General features: G+C 41.2%; 1 protein-coding gene across 10 annotated transcripts in view; it reads right to left on the bottom strand.

Annotated features, from left to right (window-relative positions):
• Window positions 1-22,694, bottom strand: part of zmynd8 (zinc finger, MYND-type containing 8) — a 36,327-nt gene extending 13,633 nt beyond the window's left edge. For 3 of the 10 annotated variants that reach the window (XM_036151561.1, XM_036151564.1, XM_036151565.1), the window contains exons 1-13: window positions 22,596-22,693; window positions 14,619-14,692; window positions 13,249-13,394; window positions 7,935-8,156; window positions 6,468-6,581; window positions 6,072-6,137; window positions 5,772-5,864; window positions 5,525-5,612; window positions 3,404-3,459; window positions 3,247-3,324; window positions 3,015-3,130; window positions 2,423-2,922; window positions 2-103 (exon numbers count right to left, since the gene is read on the bottom strand). In XM_036151561.1, coding sequence (XP_036007454.1) covers window positions 2-103; window positions 2,423-2,922; window positions 3,015-3,130; window positions 3,247-3,324; window positions 3,404-3,459; window positions 5,525-5,612; window positions 5,772-5,864; window positions 6,072-6,137; window positions 6,468-6,581; window positions 7,935-8,156; window positions 13,249-13,394; window positions 14,619-14,692; window positions 22,596-22,609 — 1,669 coding nt within the window. In that variant the 5' untranslated portion in view covers window positions 22,610-22,693. Of the gene's footprint in view, window position 1; window positions 104-2,422; window positions 2,923-3,014; window positions 3,131-3,246; window positions 3,325-3,403; window positions 3,460-5,524; window positions 5,613-5,771; window positions 5,865-6,071; window positions 6,138-6,467; window positions 6,582-7,934; window positions 8,157-13,248; window positions 13,395-14,618; window positions 14,693-18,570; window positions 18,999-22,595 lie in introns of those variants that run through there. The other 7 variants (XM_036151559.1, XM_036151560.1, XM_036151566.1 and 4 more) reach the window with 6 other exon arrangements.
• Between the last annotated feature and the right edge of the window lie 1,424 nt (window positions 22,695-24,118).

The raw sequence follows: 24,118 nt of genomic DNA, 5'->3' as shown, positions 1-24,118 counted from the left end.
CCTAAATTAAGGTTCAGAATGCTTCCAGTGTGTGGCGTCTTCTCCTGCTTGGGGGCGTCAGCAGTCTGAGAGTCAGCTGATTTCGGACTGTCCAGGGAATTTCCTGGAGACGCCAAAAAGGATCGAGACTGGATGAGAGGATGTCTTCTGAACACTTTTATCTCTCATTCATGAGACTTAATTTCATTTTTTTTTTATTATAAGTACTCATCAAACACCACATCTGAAATGTTTGCCCTCCCCCTGTTAAATTGTGATGTAGATGAGACCATAATCAGCCTTTTCACAACTTTCCACCTCAAATGTGATAAATATCCTCTACAGTTTGATAAAAAAAAATTTGCACATTTGTTTAAAGGCATCAGTCAGAGTTGCATTAAATAAATCCACAGCATTGCTTACACACTACAGTGGTACAATGAACACTCATCAGTAATGGGCCAAAAACACGTAAAATTTATATCACTGCGTGCTGGACGATTCTCCACAGTTGTAAAAAAAAAAAGACTAGATGGAAACTGACCATAGAGGAAGTGCAGAGGTCGACAGGAACGCTGGAGGACATGCAAGAATGTCTGCGAGTGTTAGCTGAGTTCGACATGCAATCACCAGTCTGATGTATTCTCCATATGTGTGGATTAAGGAGTACAGTGGGATAGCATGGCAGAATGCCTTCTTTAGATTTACTAAAATCTCCCAAAGCATTGCTGGACAGTGTGTTCTGGTTAGGTTTGCATGATTTCAGTAGCAGAAAATTTAGGCCCAAAAAGTTTAGGCCCTTCAGGTGTCCGCCAGAAAGGCGATGATGAAGAGGGCTGTTGTTTGTCAGTACCACAATGAATCCAGGCATGCATCTAACTTGGCGACACACATTTTTTCAACTGATGAACAACTCCAGAGTTTGCAAGAGATGTCCTTTCAATTAGATGAATTTCAACACATTTTGCAAGGCAGAGTGGACCAATACAAGTTAAGATGTGGCATTATAGTGGACTCCTGCGCTAAAAGGCATGAAGAAAGCAGCAGTGTAAAAGTTTGCCTCATTGTGCAACCAGGTTGTGGTAGCTTTTTTTATTTCATTGTTCCCTCCACCATATTTGTGACTATGTTGAAATGCATATGGTCTACATCACATCTCAGGTTGAGTCTTTTTGATCCCTGTCTAGCCACTCCTGGATATTTTTGCCGAGGACGACGTTTGATGTTCGACGTTTGAGGTCAAACAAGCAGGAAACAAGATTTGCCAGCAAACACACAAGGACTGATGAATTAAACATGTGATGCTTCTTTCTAGTCTCCAAAAACAACATGTGGCCTAGTGGTCAGAGTCTTGGACTCAGATAAAGCATTAACATCACTATAACTTACTTTATGCAGCCAACATAGGCCAGCTCAGCTTTTTATTGTCGGCTAATGGAAAGACTAAAGAGACAGATCTGATTGCATTGATCTTTTAGTTTAAATGTAGAAGTGGACACTTTTTAAAGTAGAGATAAGTATCCAATTAAAGCACATCTGTTTTTTAAAAGCCCATTTGTGGTACAGATCAGGGGTTCCCAAAGTCAAGACACCTCTTGGGCGGGGTCGCAGGATGATTTGATGCTTATGGGCTAAAAAGATTTCGCATTTCCTTCTTTGTGAAACTGATATCAAAGTTTAACTTTAAACGGTACTCTGCGTTCCTCATTTTAATGCAGAGGAATGGCAGCACTTTTTTGTAAGAGTTTTTACAAAAAATATTCCTTTGTTCTTGTAATTATGCAACTTTATTCTTATCACCCACCCCCCCCCAAAAAAAGAAAGAAAGACAAGAAAAAAAGAAAAATCCACTTGCAAAACTGTGACTGAAAAGTGTGGGAGCCCCTGGTATAGATGATTCCAACCATTCATCCATATTCTAACTAGTGTTGTGCCGATGCCATTTTTTGGCCCCGATACCGATACCCGATACCTGGCAGTGCAGTATCTGTTTGAAATTTATGTGTGTGTGTGTGTATATATGAAGAACTGCATACTACATGGATGTAAAATAATTGCCATCATGGCTTTGTCAAGCTGCTACCTTATTAAAGCAGGAAAAAGACTAATACAAAGTGAATCCAGTAGAACTACCGAGTGTCGGGAGAGAGAACGCTGCGTTCAAGTGACATACAAACATCAAAATGGTATCGGTGACCTATTTGTTGTTACTTGCCGATACCGATACCACCATTTTAGTGCGGTATCGGGCCCCGGCCGATACTGGTATCGGTATCGGTGCAACACTAATTCTAACACGTCTATCTCTTGTGGGGTCGTGAGTGGTGCTGGTGTCTATCTCCAGGTGTCAATGGGCGAGAGGCGGGGTACACCCTGGACATGTCGCCAGTCTATCACAGTTTTTAAATGACTCACTACTACGAAATGCAAGCTGTGTTTGTACCTGTACAGTCAATGGACTCTTCTCCCGCGCTGGACTGACTGACCGCCGATTTTGCCTGAGACCCGTCTGCCGTTTCCTGCTCCCCATCGGAGCCGCCGTGCGCAGAGGAGCTGGCGCTCATAGGGGACCGCTGCGCGTCACCCAGAGGGCGTCGTCGCCCCGCTGTGCTCCCCCCCACTCCTCCCCCAGGCAGGATGGTCCTGGTCAGGGCGATCTTGGGCGACGCGGACATATCGATGCTCAACTTGATCTTCTCCGGTTTCTCGGGTTTCACGGCAGTGGACGCGGGGTCGGAAGGATCAAGAAGCAGCTGGAAGTTGTTGTCAGGAGTGTACGGCGTCCTGAAGGGGGCGTAGTTAAAAACGTTGAACTTCTTTCTCATGTTCTCCACGTACACCTCCATCTCTTGCATGGCGCTGTTGAAAATGCTTTTGGTCTTCTTCACAGAGAAGGGGATCTCCTTGGACATGAGGTAGCAGTTGTTCAGAGGGACCCAGGCCCTGTGAGACAAACACCATCATTTACCAAAAAAAGGAACGCAAATAAAACGCTCCCCCCAGGTCAAGGCGAACAAAGCAACAATGGTCGACACCTGTCGTGCTGGCCGAAGAAGCGGGCGTCCACTTGTCCGTCTTTGTCCCGCAAAGCTTTAGCAGGCCAGAATGGAAACCCTTTCAATTTGGCCCATACGAGAGGGTGCGGGTGGCTCTGCAGACAGACAGTGACAGACTGCAGCTACAGAGTTGTATTCAAATGCTTTTTTTGTCTGAATGGATGAATGACGGGATGGCGTTTTGAAACGCCGGGCAACTCAGCCAGCTTACACAGGGTTCACAGAACCAGTTTTCTCTCTTTTGGCAAGCGGACAGATAACACTCCGGACACACTTCGATCTCATTCATCTGCAAAAAAAAAACATAAAGATGCTGAATAAGTTTCAGCTCTCAAGTCATGTTGTCGGCACTCACACTTCATACTCACCTCATGTTCGCAGATTTTCACGATCACTTTAGCTGTAGCTGTGAGCTTGTGATTGCCTGTAACAACACCATAGATTATTTCTGAACGTTTTACATGCAACCGTGACAGCTGACCCTACGAAGTATCAAAATATTATGATCCAGCCATAATGGTGCATGATGTAGCTGCTACTAACCGCTACTGGGATCACTGGGTTTAATGTAGGCATTGAATATATGCTGGACTTTGGCCATTCAAACTCATTTATAATGATTATTTGGCCATTTCAGTGCATCTCTTGCTTGCTGCCATGCTGGAAAGTGACTCTCCGCCCAAGATACTCTTGTTTTGCAGCATCTAAGAGATTTTCTTAGAGGATTGCCCGATCCAGCTTCCCTTCAGATGTGACCAGCCTCCCTGCCCCTGCTGAAGAAATGCATCCCCAGAACATGATGTTATCACTGGCTTTGCTTCATGGTGAGGATGGTATGTGTAACTTGAAATCCAGGGGCTTCTTCTCCTCATTTATCTTCTTACCCTTGCAAAATTGTTTTGATAATTTAACATCCACTTCTATTGCTTTGCAAATGACACCAGCTCTACTTTTCTTCCAGACTTAATTCCACACAATGCTTGTCTGGAAAAAAAAAATCTTGGTTCCTTCAATTAAGCAGTGACAAAACTGAAATCCTCCTCGAATGTACCAAATCTATCCAAAGTTGTCAGTTTTTTTTTCCATTTCTATTGAGAGGCTCTCTGTAATCCCCTCCCCTCCGGTTATGAATTTGGAGGTCATCCTTGACAGCTCACCATCATTTTACGCTCACATCACTTCTATCTGCACCTTTTTTTTTGTCCAGAAACTGCAGGCCTTCTAAATCATTCTAAATGTGACAACAGCACCCCCTGCTGTTAGATCTATATCTGCAGTGAGTAGCATGTATGATGAATACTATTAACACCTAAAAAATCTACAAAATTTAAAGTAACTGAAGATGGTAATATTTTTGCCATATGAGGTTCATAGCTAGTTAAAAGTTGACTGCAGGTACGAGTCGGGCTAAAAGCCATTTATAATGTTGTTAATATTACATTGGTTTTAAAAAAAAGTGTGGCAATAATGAAACATTGTTAGAAACCATTGTTATACTTTATAACATTAACACACACAGGTATGTATGCATGCATGCATGTGTGTGTTCATTTAAAACTCAAGAGATCATATTCTCTGTAATTCTTTTGCTTTCTAATGTTTATACTGTGTATTTTACTGTGTAAAAACAATGTACTTGAGTGACCTGAAAGATGCTTTTTTTATTAAGTGTAGTGTTGTCATCGCTACATAACATGTCACGAAGTTTCATTTTGGTGTCATCTGACAAGACACATTTCACCACATTTGATGGGTTCCTTAGAAACAGTTCAGCAGACGGCAAACATGACCCCTTTTGGTTTTCTGTCAACAACGACCCTCTTCTTGCCATTCTTCCCTAACAGCCAGATTTGTGGAGTGCCAGCAAGCAGATTCTCCCCCAGAGTTAGTACTTTTGGCTGCTCCTCTGATTGTGTTCCTTAGCAAAGCTGGGCGGCCTTATCATTTGAGATGCTGAATTCAACAAAGCTTCATCAGACGTCTAAAGCTTGGGATATTGTTTAAAAACCTAAGCCTACTTTAGAGGTCTCCGCAGCTTTACCACAACCTTTCTGCTGTGACACTTGGTCTTTAAAGGTGCTGGTTTGCCAATAATATTCTTTAATAAACCTCTGAGGTGGGTTTACACTGAGATTAAGTTACACACAGAGCCCTGATTTCTAATTAGGTGACTTCTTAGGGGAATTGTTTGGACTTGATTTCATTTAGGTGTATAAAACTAAAGGAAGTTGAATATAAATGATCCCTCACTTTTTGGATTTTTAATCACAAAAACTATCTTAACCAGCTATCTTAAGCCTATCATTTCCCTCCCACTTCTCAATTAAAATCCACTATTTGTGCTCATAACGTGACAAAATATGAAGACGCTCCAGATGTACGACTAATTTTGTACTGTAGCAGCTACATCATGGAATATTACAGGCCTTAAAAAGTGTTAAAAATGTCTAGAAATCATGTCAATATTTACAACAGAATCCACAACGTACCTCCATTGTAGATAATGCAATTGTGCAAAATCCATTTAACATCTGCCAAAAAGGCCTCTGTGCAGCCGTACATTTTCTTTTTAATATTCTGTGGCACACACACAAAGAAATAGCTTAACTGCCTGCAGAGCACTCATTTAATAGTCATTGATAGCGTTCCAAGATGACAACAGTGTGTAATAGTTTCCTTGAAAAAGAAATGGTAATCAAATTGCAATAAATCAATATGCAAGCGCTTCAAACGTACCTTCTCAAGTGTGCAAAGATCCATAGGATGAAAAATATACTCTGCATAATCAGGATGCTGTTCAAGAGACACTGGTTTCTGGAAAGGTTCAGTCTGTAAAAGTGAGTAAAGAGGAATAAAAAGAGGGAAATGTAACAAATACTAAGAATTCACAACAATCTTTCCCCCTAAAGCACACTAACATGCTACCCGCATCCCGGTAAAAGCTCTTAAAGCAGATCTTGACAAAAAAAAAGAGAGAGAAAGAAGCAGTGAAGGAACCACTCATGATGGGGTCTTGTTAGTGATGTGATTGATTACCCAATTAAAAGTCTTTCTCTGCGAGGAAGCTGCATGTGGGGAGCGAGATGACAAGCGGGGATGATCCTGAAAGAGAGTGAGAGGGGAAGCTGTATCCTGACCACCAGCTAGCATGTTTACCGCCTTCCAGCCATGACAGTTCATGTGACTGTTAGTTCTGCTACTGCCAAATCCAGCATGCACATTCAGAATTACATGAAACTGGGCTGAAAGGCAAACATTAAGGTGCAAATCTGGCACAGTTCAAAGGTGCAGAAGGCCATTTGGTGTGTAAGCAAAGAACCCATGCCCCAATTCAAAAATATAACATGAAGGCAATCTATATATATTTTTTTAAAGGAAGTTCGCCTTGTTACATATTAAAGGACAGAGAAACGGCTGTTAGAGAATACTTACACCTGGTTGCTTCATCTTCTGCAGAGCAAACTTAAGTAGGTAAGAAAGTTGCTCTGTAGTGAGCATCATCATGGCCTTGCTCTGGGTCTCTATACACTCAGCAACAGTTATTTTCTACAAGGACAACAGGCAGAAATCAGCATTTTTATTCAGATATTTTCCTGCATGGAACGCACAGAAGCTTTGAGGTTTTCGTCATTTTTGCTATTTGTAAGTGCTCTTACTGTATTTGTTTTGTGTGTGTGTGTGTGTTTGTTTGTTTTTGGAAACCATTTTGTAGATTTGTGATGAAACAATAAATTCACTTCCTTGTGTACTTCCCCCATTTTGACATTAACAGAGACAAGGTTAAGTTTAGGGCTTGATTTGGGATTAGGTTAAATTAAGGGTTTGGGGTTTTGTTAAGTTAAGGGCTTGTCATAACAAAGACATTTTAAACAATGTCAACTTTGCTTTAATAGTGTCATAATTTACCGAATGACAATTAATGACAACAGTCCTAAACATTCATAAAGAGTCATTTATGTTCATAACAGGTGTTATGTCATGTTTATGACAGTGTAATGTCAGTCTTATGTACACCCCTAACAATCAAGTGTTACCATTTTTTTTTTTTTTTTTTTTTTATCCATTCTGCTTTGCAAAATAGCTCATGCTCAGATTGGAAGGACGTTTGTTTTGAGTTATGGTCCTGCTGGATGGTGAACTTCCACACCAGTCTCGAGTCTCATGTGACCTCTAACCGTTTTTCTTCCAGTTACCCTCTCTTTATCATCCCATTTACTCTGACCAGCTTGAATCAGTCAGTCCCTGCTGAAGCATTCCCTCAGCATGACGGTCCCACCACCATGCTTCACTGTAAAGATTTGGTGTTCAGGATGATGTGCAGTGTTAGTTTTTGCGCCACACATAATTGTTTTGGTTGCGAGCCAAACATTCAGTGTTTTGTGTTTATAAAGCACTTTTCAATAAATAGACGATTCAAAGGGCTGAATCTTCTCAATCATGTTATCCTTGACAAATACTTCTCCCTTTGTCTTCATAATGTCATTTGTTCACCATTGTTCTCTGAGGAAACCCCGAGGCCTTCAGAGAACAGTTCCATGCTGACATTAAATTAAACAGAGTTGGAGTCTGTTAATTCATATGGCAGCATTTGAAGGCGATGATTTCATTGTGTTTTATTTAATGGCATCAGAGTAAAATGGGTTGAAGTTTTTTTGTATATAAACAAAGGGTAAACTATGTAGTATTGTTCGTCCCTACTTTGTTTGTTGGTCTATCACATAAAGTCTCGTTCCATTGACATTGGAGGCTGTAACATGTCAAATGGGAAAACATGTCAAGGGGTGTGAGTACTCATGGATGGCTGTATTCAGATAGTCATACATTATAGCAGCTTTTGACTTCAGAGTTCTAAGCGTTGTTTACTACACTAATAGGCCTTTCAGATTCTTGCTTTAGTACCTCACATTCGGGACAGAACCAGTCGCCCTCGGGCTCAGCTGGCAGTTTGAGACACTTGGCGTGGTATACCCTGGGGCAGAGCTCGCAGCAGAGCACTTGCCCCTCGCGGTGGCACAGCCAGCAGTAAAAGTCGTTCCTGCCGTCCTGCGGTACAACGTCAACAGGGTCTGAGGTGAGTGCTGGCTGCTTGGCGTAGTAAAAGGGTCCATGTCTTAGCTCAGACTGGAACACAGGCAAAAGAAAGACAAAGTGGGAGAAGGTCAAAATCAGGATGCAAGATTAAAGAACCCAAGGAGACATGCGAAGCATCAGCATAAAGTAGATGCACTGAATAAAGCGAAAGGTACCACATGTTTGTGCAGTTAGGTGCATCATCTAAAGTCCGTATTTTACATCACCATAACCACTGGCATGCTAAAGTTTAATCAATGAGGACAGATTTGGTTCAGCAAGAATGATCATACATAGTTCAATTAAATTCAATTTTATTTATATAGCGCCAATTCATGAAACATGTCATCTCAAGGCACTTTACAAAGTCAAGTTCAATCATATTATACAGATTGGGTGAGATTATACAGATTGGTCAAAAATTTCCTATATAAGGAAACCAGTTGATTGCATCAAAGTCCCGACAAGCAGCATTCACTCCTCCAGAAAGAGCGTAGAGCCACAGGGAGAGTCGTCTGCATTGTACATGGCTTTGCTGCAATCCCTCATACTGAGCAAGCATGAAGCGACAGTGGGAAGAAAAACTCCCCATTAACGGGAAGGAAAACCTCCGGCAGAACCGGGCTCAGTATGAACGGTCATCTGCCTCGACCGACTGGGGTTACGGAAGACAGAGCAGAGACACAACAAGAGAAACAAAAAGCACAGAAGCACACATTGATCCAGTAATCTGTTCTACATTAGATGGTAATAGCGGGTGATCTGTCTTCCCTGGATGATGTCACAGTTAACAGAACGCCAGACCAGGTGTACCTACTATGAAGAGAAAAGAGAGAGAACAGAAAGTTAAAGCAGAAATGACGACACTCAATGCATAATTGAAGAACAGTAGAACTCTATAGAGTGAGAAAATTAGATCCTGATGTCCTCCAGTAGCCTAAGCCTATAGCAGTAAAGCTATAAAGGTAGCTCAGAGTAACATGAGCCACTCTAGTTATAAGCTTTGTCAAAAAGGAAAGTTTTAAGATTAGTCTTAAAAGTAGACAGGGTGTCTGCCTCACGGACCAAAACTGGGAGTTGGTTCCACAGGAGAGGAGCCTGATAGCTAAAGGATCTGCCTCCCATTCTACTTTTAGAGACTCTAGGAACCACCAGCAGACCTGCAGTCTGAGAGCGAAGTGCTCTGTTAGGAACATACGGGGTAATCAGAGCTCTGATATATGATGGAGCTTGATTATTAAGGGCTTTATAAGTTAGAAGAAGAATTTTAAATTATATTCTTGATTTAACAGGAAGCCAATGAAGGGAAGCTAAAATTGGAGAAATAGAAAGAAGAGCTGCACCATCCAAAGTGGGATGAATGTCGTCTCTCCTGATCAGACCAGGTTTTCCCCAGAAAGTTCTCCAGTTATCAATGTAGCCCACGCCGTTTTCTGGACACCACCTAGACAACCAGCGGTTGAATGATGACATGCGGCTAAACATGTCATCACTGGTCAGATCATGCAGGGGACCAGAGAAAATTACAGAGTCCGACATTGTTTTAGCAAACTCACAAACCGAAGCAACACCAACTTTGGTGACCTCTGATCGGCTTGACTGGGTGTCATTACCGCCAGCGTGAATAACAATTTTGCGGTATTTACGCTTATCCTTAGCCAGTAGTTTTAGGTAGGATTTTATGTCGCCCGTTCTGGCCCCTGGCAGGCATTTAACTATGGTCCCTGGTTTCTTTCGTGCCACATTTCTCACTATCGAGCTGCCAATAATTAAGGTCGGCTCCTCAGCGGGTGCTTCGCTGAGTGGTGAAAATCTATTAGAAACGCAGACGGACTGGTGGTGATCTGGGGGCTGGGATCTAGAGCTATGCTTCCTACGAACCGTCACCCAGCCAGCCTGGTAATCAGGCTGGTCGGGTGCTACTGCTTTAGGTTCGCTACGTGAAGTTACTCTATGTGGCTCCGCGCTAGCAAAGGAGCGGCTATCAGCTGGTTTTTCAACAGCACGGAGCCGGTGTAAGTACCAGATCGACTCGGGGCGGGGTCTGCGCTTCTCGATGACGTCAATATATGGCAACTCAACTCAAACAAACTACATTGCGCCCGCGGTCTCCATTTACAAATCAATTTTATTTTGTTAATTTACGGTTATTTATATATACATACATACATACATACACATATATATATATATATATATATATATATATATATATATATATATATATATATATATATATATATATATATATATATATATATATATATATATATAGCCACTCTGCAGCTTTAGTGTGTCCAGTTTTGCAACATGGTGCAGCCTTAGTTTATAGAAGGCAGATACAAGTAGTGAAATCAGCCAGAATACATTTCCATGCAGCACAGGAATGACGCATCTTTTCTGATCCACGTTCACAATAACAGAACTCAACTTTTTTCTGTCACATACAATATGGCGATGACGTTGACGTGCGAACCTGCGCCTTATGATGCGTCTACGTATATGATGTCTGTGCTGGTACCTACACCGGGTCTCCAATTCTGACACCCTCGCCTCCAAAGCTACAAAAACACTACATTTATTACATGTACCATTATCACTAAAGGAGGCAGAGGAATAACTGAACATCTGACACAGAGAGCAGCAGATAGGAGACTTAGTCAGAGACGGAGAAGCCATTATGAGGCTAAGGCTAGGCTAAAGCTAGGCTAGCGCCCTGTTATCGCGCCAAAGAACAAACCGAGGAGTTCCCAAACGTGTTGAGCAGCCACAGAAAATGTTTTAAACGTGCTTATGTTTGGAAACAGATGTTACAGCAAAGAGGTATAAAGATAAAAAGCGAGAGAGCCTGGAGCAAAAGACCGTCGTTCACACAGCAACAACAAGAAGTGACACAATACGCCTTACCGCAAACAATAGTTACATTTCTGAGTGGGAAACAATACCGACCATATTTACTCATGCGTCTTGGAGTTTTCGCCGGTGTAAAGTGTTCAGGATGTGTTCTGACTATATGCCACTGATGCTGAACCCATCACAAACAGACCAGTGAATGTTGACACAAGGTCGAGTTTCCAATTTTTTTTAAACCGGCCAATGTTTATGTACAAGCTCCATACATCAGCACACTGATAAAGGCACATTGTAATATATTTTTTCCATTAATTTAACAGTAGAACATGAAACCCTATGTTTTTGTCCTACTTTACAAGCTGATCAGAGACAGTCATCACTGCATTTTTTATAAGAACTGCCTACACTAATTATACAGTCACATAAATTTTTTAGTAGATTTTATCATTTTATTAAATAATTATAGAGAATTTGACATCAAGCAGAGCAAAGGAAAAAAATATGTATATTTGCTGTATGATGCCAATATGGTGACAGCCTAAAAGCAGCTTGGCTACAACAGTCAAAGCTAGCCACAAAAGCTAACAAGAGCTGCTGGCTATTTGAATTATCTCATCACTTGTGCAAAAACGGATTCCATTTTTTCCTACAATTACACAGCACAACAGGAATCTGTACAACAAAAACGACTACTTTGACACAGAAGGGTTGTCCTTTTAAATATAAAAGTTGCTTAGACACTCTCTTTAACAACAAACCGATTAAATATCTTCATTAGCTTTCGGTTACACAAATAGAATAGACTGATGTCAGGGTTTTGCCTAAACCAACTTTTTTGAAATTAGAGAAACTTAGAATTTGTTGTCAGCAGTCAACACAAAGATGTTAGAAGACGCGCCAAAAAGGATAATTAGCAGGGCAACTTGTGAGGATAAAAAGGTGCAAAATGTCAAGGTGCTAAAGATTTAGGAGTCTGCATAAATGTCAAAGCCCGGAGCTACAGCTTTGTAAGGGATTTGGAAATCTAGAAGCATTTCCCAAATGCTAGGTTTATCCTGTTGGGACCAAAGTTGGTAAGTTTTATCCAAAACATTGTGTCAAAAATTGTCACTCTGTTTGGTGGGTTGGAGAACAGACTAAAACGAGCAACAGTCCTTCTACAATAACGTTATCTGATAAAACTGTTAAAAACCACAGACAATAAATGTACTGGACACTTATAATGCGTTTAACATATAGTCTTACTTCACAATAAAAACTGCTTAACTACTGCTCAACCTCTGAGAGGCGATAAAGGAGAATATTCTACAAATATTTTCTTTTTTTTTTACTTGGTAGAGAGTCTTAATGAACTTGTTGGAATTGACATCAATGACAGAAGTTGATGAATCACAACTCCTGGTTAATAATAATCAGTGGAGAGAACGTTTTTTCTGTACTGAGTACATTCTGTACTAATGTGAGACTTAGACAACTTTATTTGTCATTTTGTATGCACAGAGTGCGTACAGAACAAAGATTATTGCTAATCTTTTATAGAGCTTATTTTTATTAACCTACAATAGTCATTGTTTTTAACATGTAAAATAAAAAAAAATCTCAAATGGTTGTTTCACATCATAAGAATATCACCTCTGCTGTTAAGTCTTGCACAATTATTCAATATTTAATTCAATTCAAATGGCTTTACTCTGGTCCTGTTGGACAGGCTAAAATGTTTATTGTCTAGGTACTGACATTCAGTTGCATTGTTTTTCCTTTACTTCTGTTATACCACACCTGCTGAGCGATATAAATACAATCGTTGTTGTATCCCAATTAACTCCACAAAATGGATGTCTGAATAAAAGCATTGTTCAATTAACTCAACGTCTCTCTCAACAAGACAAGATAATCTTTCATGTCTTGTTTATTCCTCAGCTGACAGCTCACTGGGTGAGTCTACAGTCTTAATGGTCATCTAAGGGGAATAATTGTGATCCGATCACTCAGGATGGATTTAATCGCTAGGTGCAAATGTAAACTTTTATCTGAATCAGTCCAGATGGATCGTTTGAAGCCCAGAGCGTTCACAAAAAAGCCTAAAGCCACAGAAAAAACACCTCACACTGATTGTGTCATACATGAATTTATAATATATTGTATCAGAGATAATGTTGAAGTGGTCAAAGCCGAGTTTGCTGTAAAGTGAGGTTGATTTGTACCGGATAATTTTTCTTAACACAGCCAGATCCAGCGTCTACATTTTGGTAGTTTTTTTTTATTCCCATTCGACATAGCTAAAGGCTACCTGGTCTTTGCTGCTGCTGACGGCTCCGGGCTTTTTCTTCTTTTTCACCGGACAAGGTGAGGTGTCAGCAGGGGAGTGGCCATTCGATGAGGGTGAAGGACTTGGGACCTTTCTCTTCTGGGCCATCCTCTCTGTTGAGCCTGCGTCTGAAACATCAGACAAATGCAAGAGTTTAGACCTGATTAGTTTAAAGCAAGGGGCTCTTAAAGCAACTATGTAAGTGTTACACAGTTAACCTTAAGTTAGAAGATACACCAGGATATTGAAAAAGAAAAAATATATATATGTTTGAGTAAAATGCACAAGCAAAAATATTTTAAAAACCTGTTTCTAACTTTGGCTTTGGGCATTTAATTAACTCAGGTCAAGCTAGTCTAACCCTAACTCAGATTCAAACTACTGAAGCTTGTTATAATAATGCATAATAAAACAAAATATTTAGACATTCTAAAATTCTCAGTCCACCAAACATGTTCAACAAGTTAGTGCAGAAACAAAGCACCATCATTTAAATAATTTCCTTACTTACTCTGTAGGTTCCTAGTTTTCCCGTTTTTATTGTTAGATAAAATAAGTAAAAAAGGTGGGTGTAAAATATTCTATTCTTTTATTTTTGCATTTCTTCTATGTCCATTCCTGCTCTGTGTTGTTTAGAAGTTCCTGCTGACAAAAACCTCAAGGTGTCTGTTTTTTACACCGCACCCTATCTCAGCTTCTGAAATTGATTTGCTGTCTTTGATTTGTTAGCCCTGTTTAAATGGTTTACGCCGCATCTCATCTTTCATTTTAAATAGGGAACATTATTATTGCTGATGGGAAAATATGGCTTTAAAAAGTTGATAAAAGCATCTTCAGTTTCTAGAAGGATGTGGTGTCCCCCATCATCTATTCTGTTTATTGAGCGAACAACTATGAGACTTAGTTTAACATCATCACTAATTGGTCATTTTATTAGGTACACCTTAACTATTCATTAAAGGTGGATAGCCACGTTATTTGACTTTTTATTTATTAATACGTCAGCTCACAAAACTCGAATCATCCTGAACTGCTTACTTGCAACATGAAAATAAGTTCATGGTACTCCAGTGGCCCCCACAGAGGGGGACAGACCACTTTGGAGATGTAGTGGAACAAATTCCTTTTTTCGTCGGCTGAACATCTTTGGTCAAAATTTCAACATGGATGAAAATCTTTTTGTTCAAACTTTGCCACAAACTTTTAAGCAGTTTAGAACATTAAAATGAGGTGTACTAAGAGGAACCTAATAGAGAGGCCATGACCGGTGAGTGGATATGGTGGTGTAAGTCTGTCTAGTGTATTAAATATACCTATTTTGGCAGTTCACTTAAAAACAACGCTGCACTTACCTCTTGATCTCGTAGAGATCTCCATTTCTTCTACTTCTGGGTGTTTTTCTGTTTTCTCCTCTTCTTCTATAACACTGACACACAAAGAGCACCTTCACTAAATGCTTCCCACCCGTTCCTTATTCATTTAATATCTATTAATCAAAGTAATGTTTAGATAAGCACACTATGGTGCAAAGAGCACAGTATTTCTACTACATCAATGAAAACTTGTGACTTCATTAAGTGAATCATGTTCAGCTGATTTGAAGGAAGTGTAAAATGCATTAATTCATAAATATAATGTAACATGCTTGGTCACATTTATTAGCAACAAAACAGTAACTAGCACTGAAATTGTTTTTATCCTTCCAATAAACCCATCCATTCCACCGAATTGACATATTTCAGCTCTTCACCTATGCTCCCCCTACACCCCCCCCCCTCCCCAAACACACGCCTCTCACCACCTCCACCACCATTTTACTTCCTTTACTCCCTTGCCAAATATGCAGGAAAACAAAAAGAGAAAGAAGCATAACTTATAGTCATGAGATGAACTTCTGGTCGCAAAAGCAACACTTTGTACCAAAAGCCAAATGTTCAGCTAACCACAGCATATGAACCCTTCTTAAAATAACTATAGAAAAACATTTTGGGTGAACGACATTCCTAAAAACAAAAGACATATTGTTTGGTAACCTTTTTTTCTTTTGTTTCGTTTTTTTAAAGTGTATGTAATAGGGCTGAAACCATCATTGTTTTTAATGTTTATCATGATAAAACTGTTTATGGTTGGTACGATCATTTAAAAGTGAAATTACCAGTAAGCTGTTAACCCCACTATCAAAAACTCCTCAATTTGAACCCAGAGTCTCGGATACTCAGTTAAACGGCGGTACATCAACCACTCGTTTTTCAACTTTATACGTGCACAAAGAATTGATTGATTATGCAACACAGAGAGGGTAACATGTGTAGCCCTCATCCACTAGCTGCTTCTCAGCGAATGCTAAGGTAACGTTTAGCCGGATGTTTGCAATCTTCTGAATGATTCAGTCTGTTTCTCACATGTAAATTCACCTGCAACCGGTCGCCCTTCACAATGGAGAGTCGTTAGGCTCATTGTTTGCCTGGCTCACAGGAGGAATGTTGTGGTCACATGCCTGGAGGTGTGAATTTTGGTGAAACTTGGCAGGAATCAAACCTATAGCTGTGCTGGAAGTTTTTGAAAGTTGAAACTGGAACTGCAGGATCAGTTCCAGTTGAATCTACACGTGAATCTAAACTCTAATGAGGCCTGCCAGCAGGTCTATAAAGCTTGGATCTCCACATTACTCCAGACATTTTGAACAAAGAAAGCTTCCTGGATGGGAAGCGAAACGTCTCCAGCTTCAGAATAGAAGTCCAGTTTTATTTCTTAACTTTTTTTGGGATTGATCTTGCCCTGGATGGCAACCAACATATTTCAAAAGGATGGCGCCGGAGCTAGGAGTTCACCCTGTTAACCGGTGGGTTGCCAGTTCAAAACCCCACTCCAACTGTCTCAGTCATTGCATCTTTGGGCAAGGCACTTCTCCTGCTTTGTCTGCTGTTGGTTGTCAGAGGGTGCGGTGGCACCGATTGTCTGGCAGCCTCGCTTCTGTCAGTCAGGGCAGATGTAGCTACAATGTAGCTCACCACCGTCCGTGTGTGAATGGGTGAGTGAATGGGTGGATGTAGTGTGAAACGCTTTGAGGTCCTCAGGACTTGATGATGCACTATACAAGTACAGGCTATTTACTATTTGAAGCCAAAATTCAAATACAAGTGTCTATTTTGGGTTCAGGTATCTGTACACCCTACTCCAGAGGAGTGAATGCTCCACCAGTCATAAACTTCACTTCCTGTCACTGGTGATGTGCATATATAAACCCCGCCCATTAAGGCATTAAGGTGACTTGCAATTCTGTAAAAGAGCGGCCAAAATCTCATCAGGAGCTCTTAGCAATTTAGTCAGGACAGCTAAGAAAGATGCTTGTGTGTTTGCAAGACATCTCAGGATGATACGATGAATGATGTTACTGGTGCTTCAAGAAGCAACAAATAAAACCGGTACTGCGATAAACAAGCACTTTATGGTCAAACTCCAAGACACGCTCCACGCTTGACTGCAAGGAACATCAAAAGTCGACTAGAATATGTAAGGAGGAATTTGGATTTGTCTATAGAGTTTTGGGAGACGTTTTAATTGACTGACGCATAGGCGGTAATCCTGGGGGAGACGGAAGGTGTAGATGTTTACCCCCAATAAATCATTAGTGGAACCTGTATGTTTACACAATATAAAAATCAAAAAGATACTTAAAGTAATCGTCATTCATCTTGGAAAAATATAAGGGTGGATATTTTAGCTCCCCCTTTCATTGTTGGTACAATGACCCACAGGTGTCTCTTAGTGATAGGGGTGACTGATTGGACCTCTCTGGGATAATCTGGGATGATGTACCGGCATCATGGGTTCCCCCACAAATCAGGTCATTTTTAAAAAGGAACGTCATGTCTTCAACTTTTGTGGTCAAAATAACTCAGATATGTACCTATAGATATTTTTTATTGTTCAATTAGGTGTTTTGTTAATTTATTGTCATCCATACTACTGAAATGTCTGCCAGGGATGAGGGAGTTTGATATTTTTGATTGCAGCTGTACTGTATATCAGCACATATTAACACTAATGTTACTGTTAACACTACTACTCACTCATCATAGGGATGTTGATCATTAATCCAGCTTACACAGGTATTTTTTTTTTTTTTTGCATATTTAAAATATTTTAAGAAAATCCAAATAGGATAAATTTCACCACAACAATTACGATGCTCCTATCATTACATGCCTATTATTAAATAACATATAAATGTTCTTAAACATCAATGCCCATTTTTAAATCTAAACAACCTTATTTGATGAAAGCTGCGAGAAACAACATTCAATCAAGAACAAAGACGGCGAGCAACATAAAACAGTCCACAGCAGCATTGTTTGCAGATGGCTAAAATACCTGTAGCAAATTTTCAAACGATTATCCCAAAAGAAACTACGATCGTGAATAAAAACTGAGCGATAGTATAATGCAGATTGTCACTTAAATGGCACAGAATGTGCATTTTACTTCTCAAGATGCATTGTGATAAAAAGAAAAATAGTGAACAAAACATAAAAAAAATGATTTCATTTTACACGAGACGCAATTTGGAATAAACTAATTTCAAAATGAATCTTGACTGTCCCAAGCATACAAAATTATAAAAAGCTGACTGAAAACATGTTAACAGGTAAGATGTTATAATAAAGTGCACCACAGTGACTCTTCTACTATTGAAGTCACTGTTACTGAAATGCATCATCCGCCTTCATCAAAGATGTGTCCAACAGGTTTTCTCGTAATATCAGCTTAATTTAATCACCTTGTCGATACTATCTGACATAATATGAAACAACGTTCAAGCTGTCCAGATGTTTTTTTGTTTTGTTACTCCGTTACCGTCCACAGATGAGAAACGCACCTAATGTAGTTCTTTCTACCAGTTCAAACAAAAGAACTACATTTAGGTATCGGCCCTCTCTGGCCTCCTCAGCCGCTTCAAACTGATAGAATAAAAGTCAGACGGTGCATCTACAGACACAGGAACTGCATTTGCTGACCTCCATGTCTAACCTGCCTGGACGGCCTCATGCAGTTTACAACAACAACACCCTGTGCAGGCCAAGACAGAAAAAAAAAAAAAAGAAAGAAGAAACAACACACAATAACACAGAGAAAGACGTGAAGGCAGAATATTAATGCTGGACATTCTGGCTAAATATGTAAAAAAAAATAAAAAAATAAAATCAAAGAGGATCTGATGCAGCCAACTTATTGATACATCCCTGTCCACACCCACCTTTTCCATAACAATCATGCCTCTGTAAATGGAAATGATCAGCATACCTTTTCTCCTCTCTCACTCCCAGAATCTTCGGCCTATCCTTTTTATCTCTATCAATAATTGAGAACGCCGGAGGATGAGGGGAAGATGGGGGTCCAGGTTTCCCACAAGGCCTTCTCTTCCTGCTGTTCTCTCCTGCAATTGTCAATCTTTAACCTCAGCTGCCGGCTGCCGATTGGCTCGGGTACCAGACAGAGGTACCTGATTGGGCGCTGGGCTCGGTGTGCAACACGGGCTCTCTGCTCCCCGCTTTCCTCAACCATAGTGCTGCAATGCAGAGAGGACTGATCCTCACGGTGGCAACGAAATTTCCCCGTGAAACCCCATATAGACGTTCCACAGCCTGTGAGCCTTTACAACAGGCATGTTAGCTCTACCACTAAAATCTCGTCAGAGAGAAGATCAGACCCCCCCCCCCCCCTCCATAGCAGTGTATGTGTGTGGCATCCATTTTGAAGAATCTCTCTCTCTCTCTCTCTCTCTCTCTCTCTCTCTCGCTCTCTCTCTCTCTCTGTTCTCCCTCTGTCTCTCTCACCACCGCACACGCTGCAGCATGCAAACCGTCTGGAAAAGACCACATGCAGTTTATTATTTGCCTCAGCATGTGCACATGTAACAGCGGCCCAGAAACGGACTGGAAATGTCACAGGGCCAGACAGCCAAGACCATAGGAAGGCGTGCCAGCAATCTCTGAATTATACCTAAGGACCACTCTGTAAAGTCACATCTATGCAACGCCTGCCTAGAAATCCGAGAAGGACATTAGATGACTTTAAGAACAGAGATGCGCTGTTTTCCATTTTGTTGCATTACAAAGATGTTAAGAAGAACAATGTATTCATATTAAAAACTGGTGAAAAAAATCTATGTTATCCAATCTGCAATGTTTATGTCGGGATTTTTAGACCACTCATGTGAAAAAAAAATGACACGTACTCAGTATGATAGCTAGATTTCCTGAGATTAGACTTCCTGATTTGGAAGTCTAATCTCGTCTCTTAAAGCCTGATGTAAAGTTTATCTCTGGCCGTTATGTCCGTCCAGTCGGTGTTCAGACCGCAGGTGTAACAGGTCCAGGAGGGGAGCCCATGCATCCCTTTTGCCCTGTTCTTCAGCTCATTTCGGGGGATCCCAGGGCTTCCCAGCCAGACGGGATATCTCCAACGATATGGACGACCTGGGTCTGCCTCTGGTTTTCAAAGCAACACCCGAATTACTAGAGCTGACACGCGACCAGTGTATCCAACCCTCATCCGAACTGGATAGGTCTGGGATCTGTTACTGAGGGACATTAGGTATGGAGATATCCAGATCTTAGATGGCCAGAACCATCTGAACCAACTCCTTTCCATGTGAAGGAGCAGTGGCTTTACAAACAAGTTCCCACAGGATGACTGAGCTCCCCGCCCTTTCTCTACAGCAGAGCCCAGCCATCCAATGGAGGAAGAGGACTACAGATCTTCTCTAGATCTTGTAGGCTTCTAAGGCAGTCGCAACAAGGCATTTCAGCTCCCCTACAATGATTTTCTATTGGGTTCAGGTCTGAAGACAGGTTAGGCCCCTCCAGGACCTTCAAATGCTTTTTAAGTAGCCACTCCTTATTTGCTCTAACTGTGTGTTTTGGCTCATTGTTATGCTGTGAGACCCAGCCACAAACCATCGTCAGTGTTCTGCCTGAGGGAAGGAGGTTGTTGTCCTAAATCTTGTGATACACGTGAGATGTTTGCTGGCTTGAGAACCTTGTGTGCGCTGCAGGGTTTTAATCCATGATATCATAGTGTGTTGCCAACAGTAACCTTTGAGACTGTCATGCCAGCTCTCTTTAGGTCAGTGAAGTTCTGGGCTCATCCCTCACCTTTCTAATGATCACTGGTACTGTACAAGGTGAGATCTTGCACGGAGCTCCAGATTAGCCTCTTGTAATTGAGATCTCATCCTTTTTGGCCATTATCCAGATTTCATGGTCATATGAGGGTCAGAATGTAGATAAGTGGGTAAATTCAGAGCTTAGCATTTTGGCTCAGCTATGACAGACTGGACCAACATCTACATAACTGCATAGGAGGTCCAAATCCATCTATCTTTGCTCCTGCAAAGCCTTTTGCAGACTACAAATACCAAGAGAATGCTATCATCTATAATTAGAATAGACGTGACCCTTCCCAAACCTGGCAACAGACAACCATAAACCACTTGGGTTAGTGACAAGAGACAGCCCTGATGGGGTCCAATCTGCACTGACAACACTCTGATCTTCTTGTCGACAATGCAGACACAGCTCTTCCTTCGGTTATACGAGGACCACCAGATGATGCTTGAGTGCATCTCTGGCAACCCATACTCCTGCAGCCGTCCAGGAAAAAAAGCCTAAGGAGACATGGTTGAAAAGTCTTTTCCCCGATCCACAAAACACACGTGGGCCAGAAAATCAAAATCCCATGACCCAAACAACAACGGGTCTACTGTTCCACTGCCAGGACAAAAGCCCCACTGCTTCTTCTGAATCCAGAGTTTGACACTTAGTGTCAGACTCCTTTCCATGATGCTATAGAAGGTGTTATGTGCTAATTATGTAGAGGATGTCAGTTATAAAGCTTTTTCTTTATATAAACTAATTTTCAAGAGCGAACATACGTTTGAGATTTTTCAAGAAGAACAAGGCATAGCGGCTATATTATTAATTTTCACCAAGTAATCGGTTACGAATATTGGGATATTTGTGTTAGGAACGCACCATTGTTGTATATAATTAAATAAAATTAACTTGTATTTAGAAGGGACTCTAGATGCACAGAATTAGAGAGGCAGCATGTCAATGAAGAGTTAGTTACAGGAATACTGAAATAAGGGGATTAAACACATTCCTAGGCACCAAAATACTAAACACTAACTCAGGCTTAAGCAGCATAATGTTCAACAAAGCAGCCAAACCACAGTCACCACCCCCAGTGGCATTCAACATTGTTGCACTGAATCACTATGAAGACATAACTATACAATCATCTTAACGTATCATGATTACCATTTAACATATACAGCAATCAGAATAAATGATCAGATATACCATTTAAGGCTGCATATTTGATAAGCAAAATCATTATATATTATCATAAATCAGTCCATCCAGATTAATAGATTCTCAAGCCCCACTGAGGGAAATCTATCTGTGCAAAGTTTTTCCAAAGGAAGTCCTTCCCACCTTCTTTCTTACCATACATACAAGTCACCAGTGAGTTTGGAGCAGAGGGACAGAAAGGGGAAGCTTTTTAAAATGGCTGCCACTCAGCAGTCAAGACTAACACTGGGGGGTGGGGTGGGGGTAATGCAAGCCACCAATTCCTACAGTCTTGTGGACTACAGGTGCAGGAACATCACTCCCTCCACACATAATTGATGTCTTAAAAGAACTAACAGTGTCAATCATTCAAAGTCACGTTTATTTTAGATTGGCCGATAAAAACAGCATGACATTACGGTAGAAAATGCTGTTCGGCATGTGGAAGAATGAGCCGATCATACATTTTCATTGTCTGTTCTTCAAAGATGTGTTAGTCTTGACAAAAAAAAAAAAAGAGAGAGCTACCCTGCTGTCTCGTTCTCATTCTAGTTTAAGGCCTGAACTAACCTTGCTGTGCTGCCAGTTTCCCATCTGTTAATTCCTCTGGGAACGCCCCTCTGCATCGCTGCCTGTCTCTTCCATCCAGCTCGCTTCACTCAGAGGGAATGTCATTTTGATAACAGAAGCCAGACACAGCTGTATTGCAGCTTTTTCTCCTTGCTATTACTAGAAAGGGGGCCTTTACCATCAATGTGTAACAACTGCATTACTGATCTCACTATGCCCTCTCTCCAAGCTGTACTCTTGTGCAGGTATTTGGGTTGCAAATATGCCCCCCACCCACCCCCACCTCGCCACATCTGTCAGATAAACCTGTAATATCTGGCAGGCACTGATCCAACACTGTGACTGGTGCTTTTTTTAGCAAAGTATTATATGTTGAAATAAAAAAATAGAAGTAGGGCTTACCTCTGCGGCTGCATGGCTAAAAACTCTGTGTGAAATGTCAGTGCTTATCAAAACATGGAGGGCAGCCCTGTTAGCTCTCACCCAGCCTAGAGCACAGTCACCACTCTACCAAGCTGTCTGACTCCACTGTTCTGATAAAAGCCGCGCTGAGACAGGCTGGGCCACACGGAGCGCATGTAACGCGGCTGCTGATTGGCCAGTGCCTTCCCAGGCTGCTTGCCTTTTGTTAACCACAAACGAGGTGAAACACAGCACGACAACCCCGGGCCCAAATCTCCACGCTCAGCAAACGTGCACAGAGCAGCTAAACGGACAACACTTTTTTTTTTCTCCTTGGAGAGTCGGCCTTTGTTGCACCTGCGAGGAGTAGTAAGCTGTTAGGTTGAAACCACGTCTGTGTTTTATTTGACGGGATTTAGACCCACAGGTTTCCTCCTGAGAGTTAATAATCATAATCGTAACAATAGGGGGGTCAAACGTTCATTGAGCTGTGCGCTGTTTGACCGACCATAGATTTCAAAAGTGTGCTAAAAGGAGAAAATACAGGCTGAATTACAGTCATGTGATTTACGTTACATTTGCCTGATTGAACTGGTGTAATTGCAGGTTTATAGAACCTCTCCAGCACAGGCAATAACATGTACTTCAAGGTTCTTAAAACCTTGACAAGAAAAGAAATGTTCCTTCACTTGCTAGTTTGATTTTCATTCTTCCATCCATTGAATCTGCTTAGACCTCTGGGGTATCAGTGGGGTTGGTACCTATCATCAGCAGCAGCCAGTGGGGGAGAGGTGGAGCATAATGGACAGGTCGCCAGTCCATCACAGGGCAGCTAGGAAGACACACAAGACAGACAATGCGTGCATGCACTCACTCATGCCCGAAGGCAATTTAGAATGGCTAATTATCCTTAATGTGCACGCTTTTGGATGGCAGGAAGCCAGAGTACCCAGAGAGAACCTGCAAACGCAGTGAGTGTACAGGAATATCATGCCTCCCTTGGATTTTGAGCCAGCTTCATAATCCTGAAAAGGAACAGACATAAATGCTTCAAACAAATCACTCTGTGTGAAACGATTCTCTATCATTTACGAGGTTCTCATTTTTAACTTCAACAGCGACATCGCAGCCTCAGTGGCGCCACCAGGGGGTTTGCCAGGGGTGGCCATGCCCCCCCTGTGCCATGTCCTGACCACCCCACTGGCCACCCCCACTGACCAGTGTAAATTGTAGGCAGCCACTCTTCCTGAGCTTCAATCGTTCTTTTATTTGTATCTGCCAGTATCTACTTTCCCCTAGTAACTGTAAATGAATAAATGTACACCTCATTCTAAATATAATTACACAATATAAAGGAATTGTTGTTCAACTCAAAATATTAACTGTATTGTTGTTGGTCTATGCACATTAGATCATTAGGAACATTTAAAAATAAAAAATAAACATTAAAAACCAAAAGATATTAGTAGACGTTTACTTAAGTCTGTGTGATAGTTTTCTACAGGCAGCTTTATTACAACAGT

This window comes from Fundulus heteroclitus, chromosome 20 (genome assembly GCF_011125445.2).
Source record: "Fundulus heteroclitus isolate FHET01 chromosome 20, MU-UCD_Fhet_4.1, whole genome shotgun sequence".
NCBI lineage: Eukaryota > Metazoa > Chordata > Actinopteri > Cyprinodontiformes > Fundulidae > Fundulus > Fundulus heteroclitus.
Note: the sequence above shows the minus strand (reverse complement) of the source record. Positions and strands in the feature narration are given on the sequence as shown.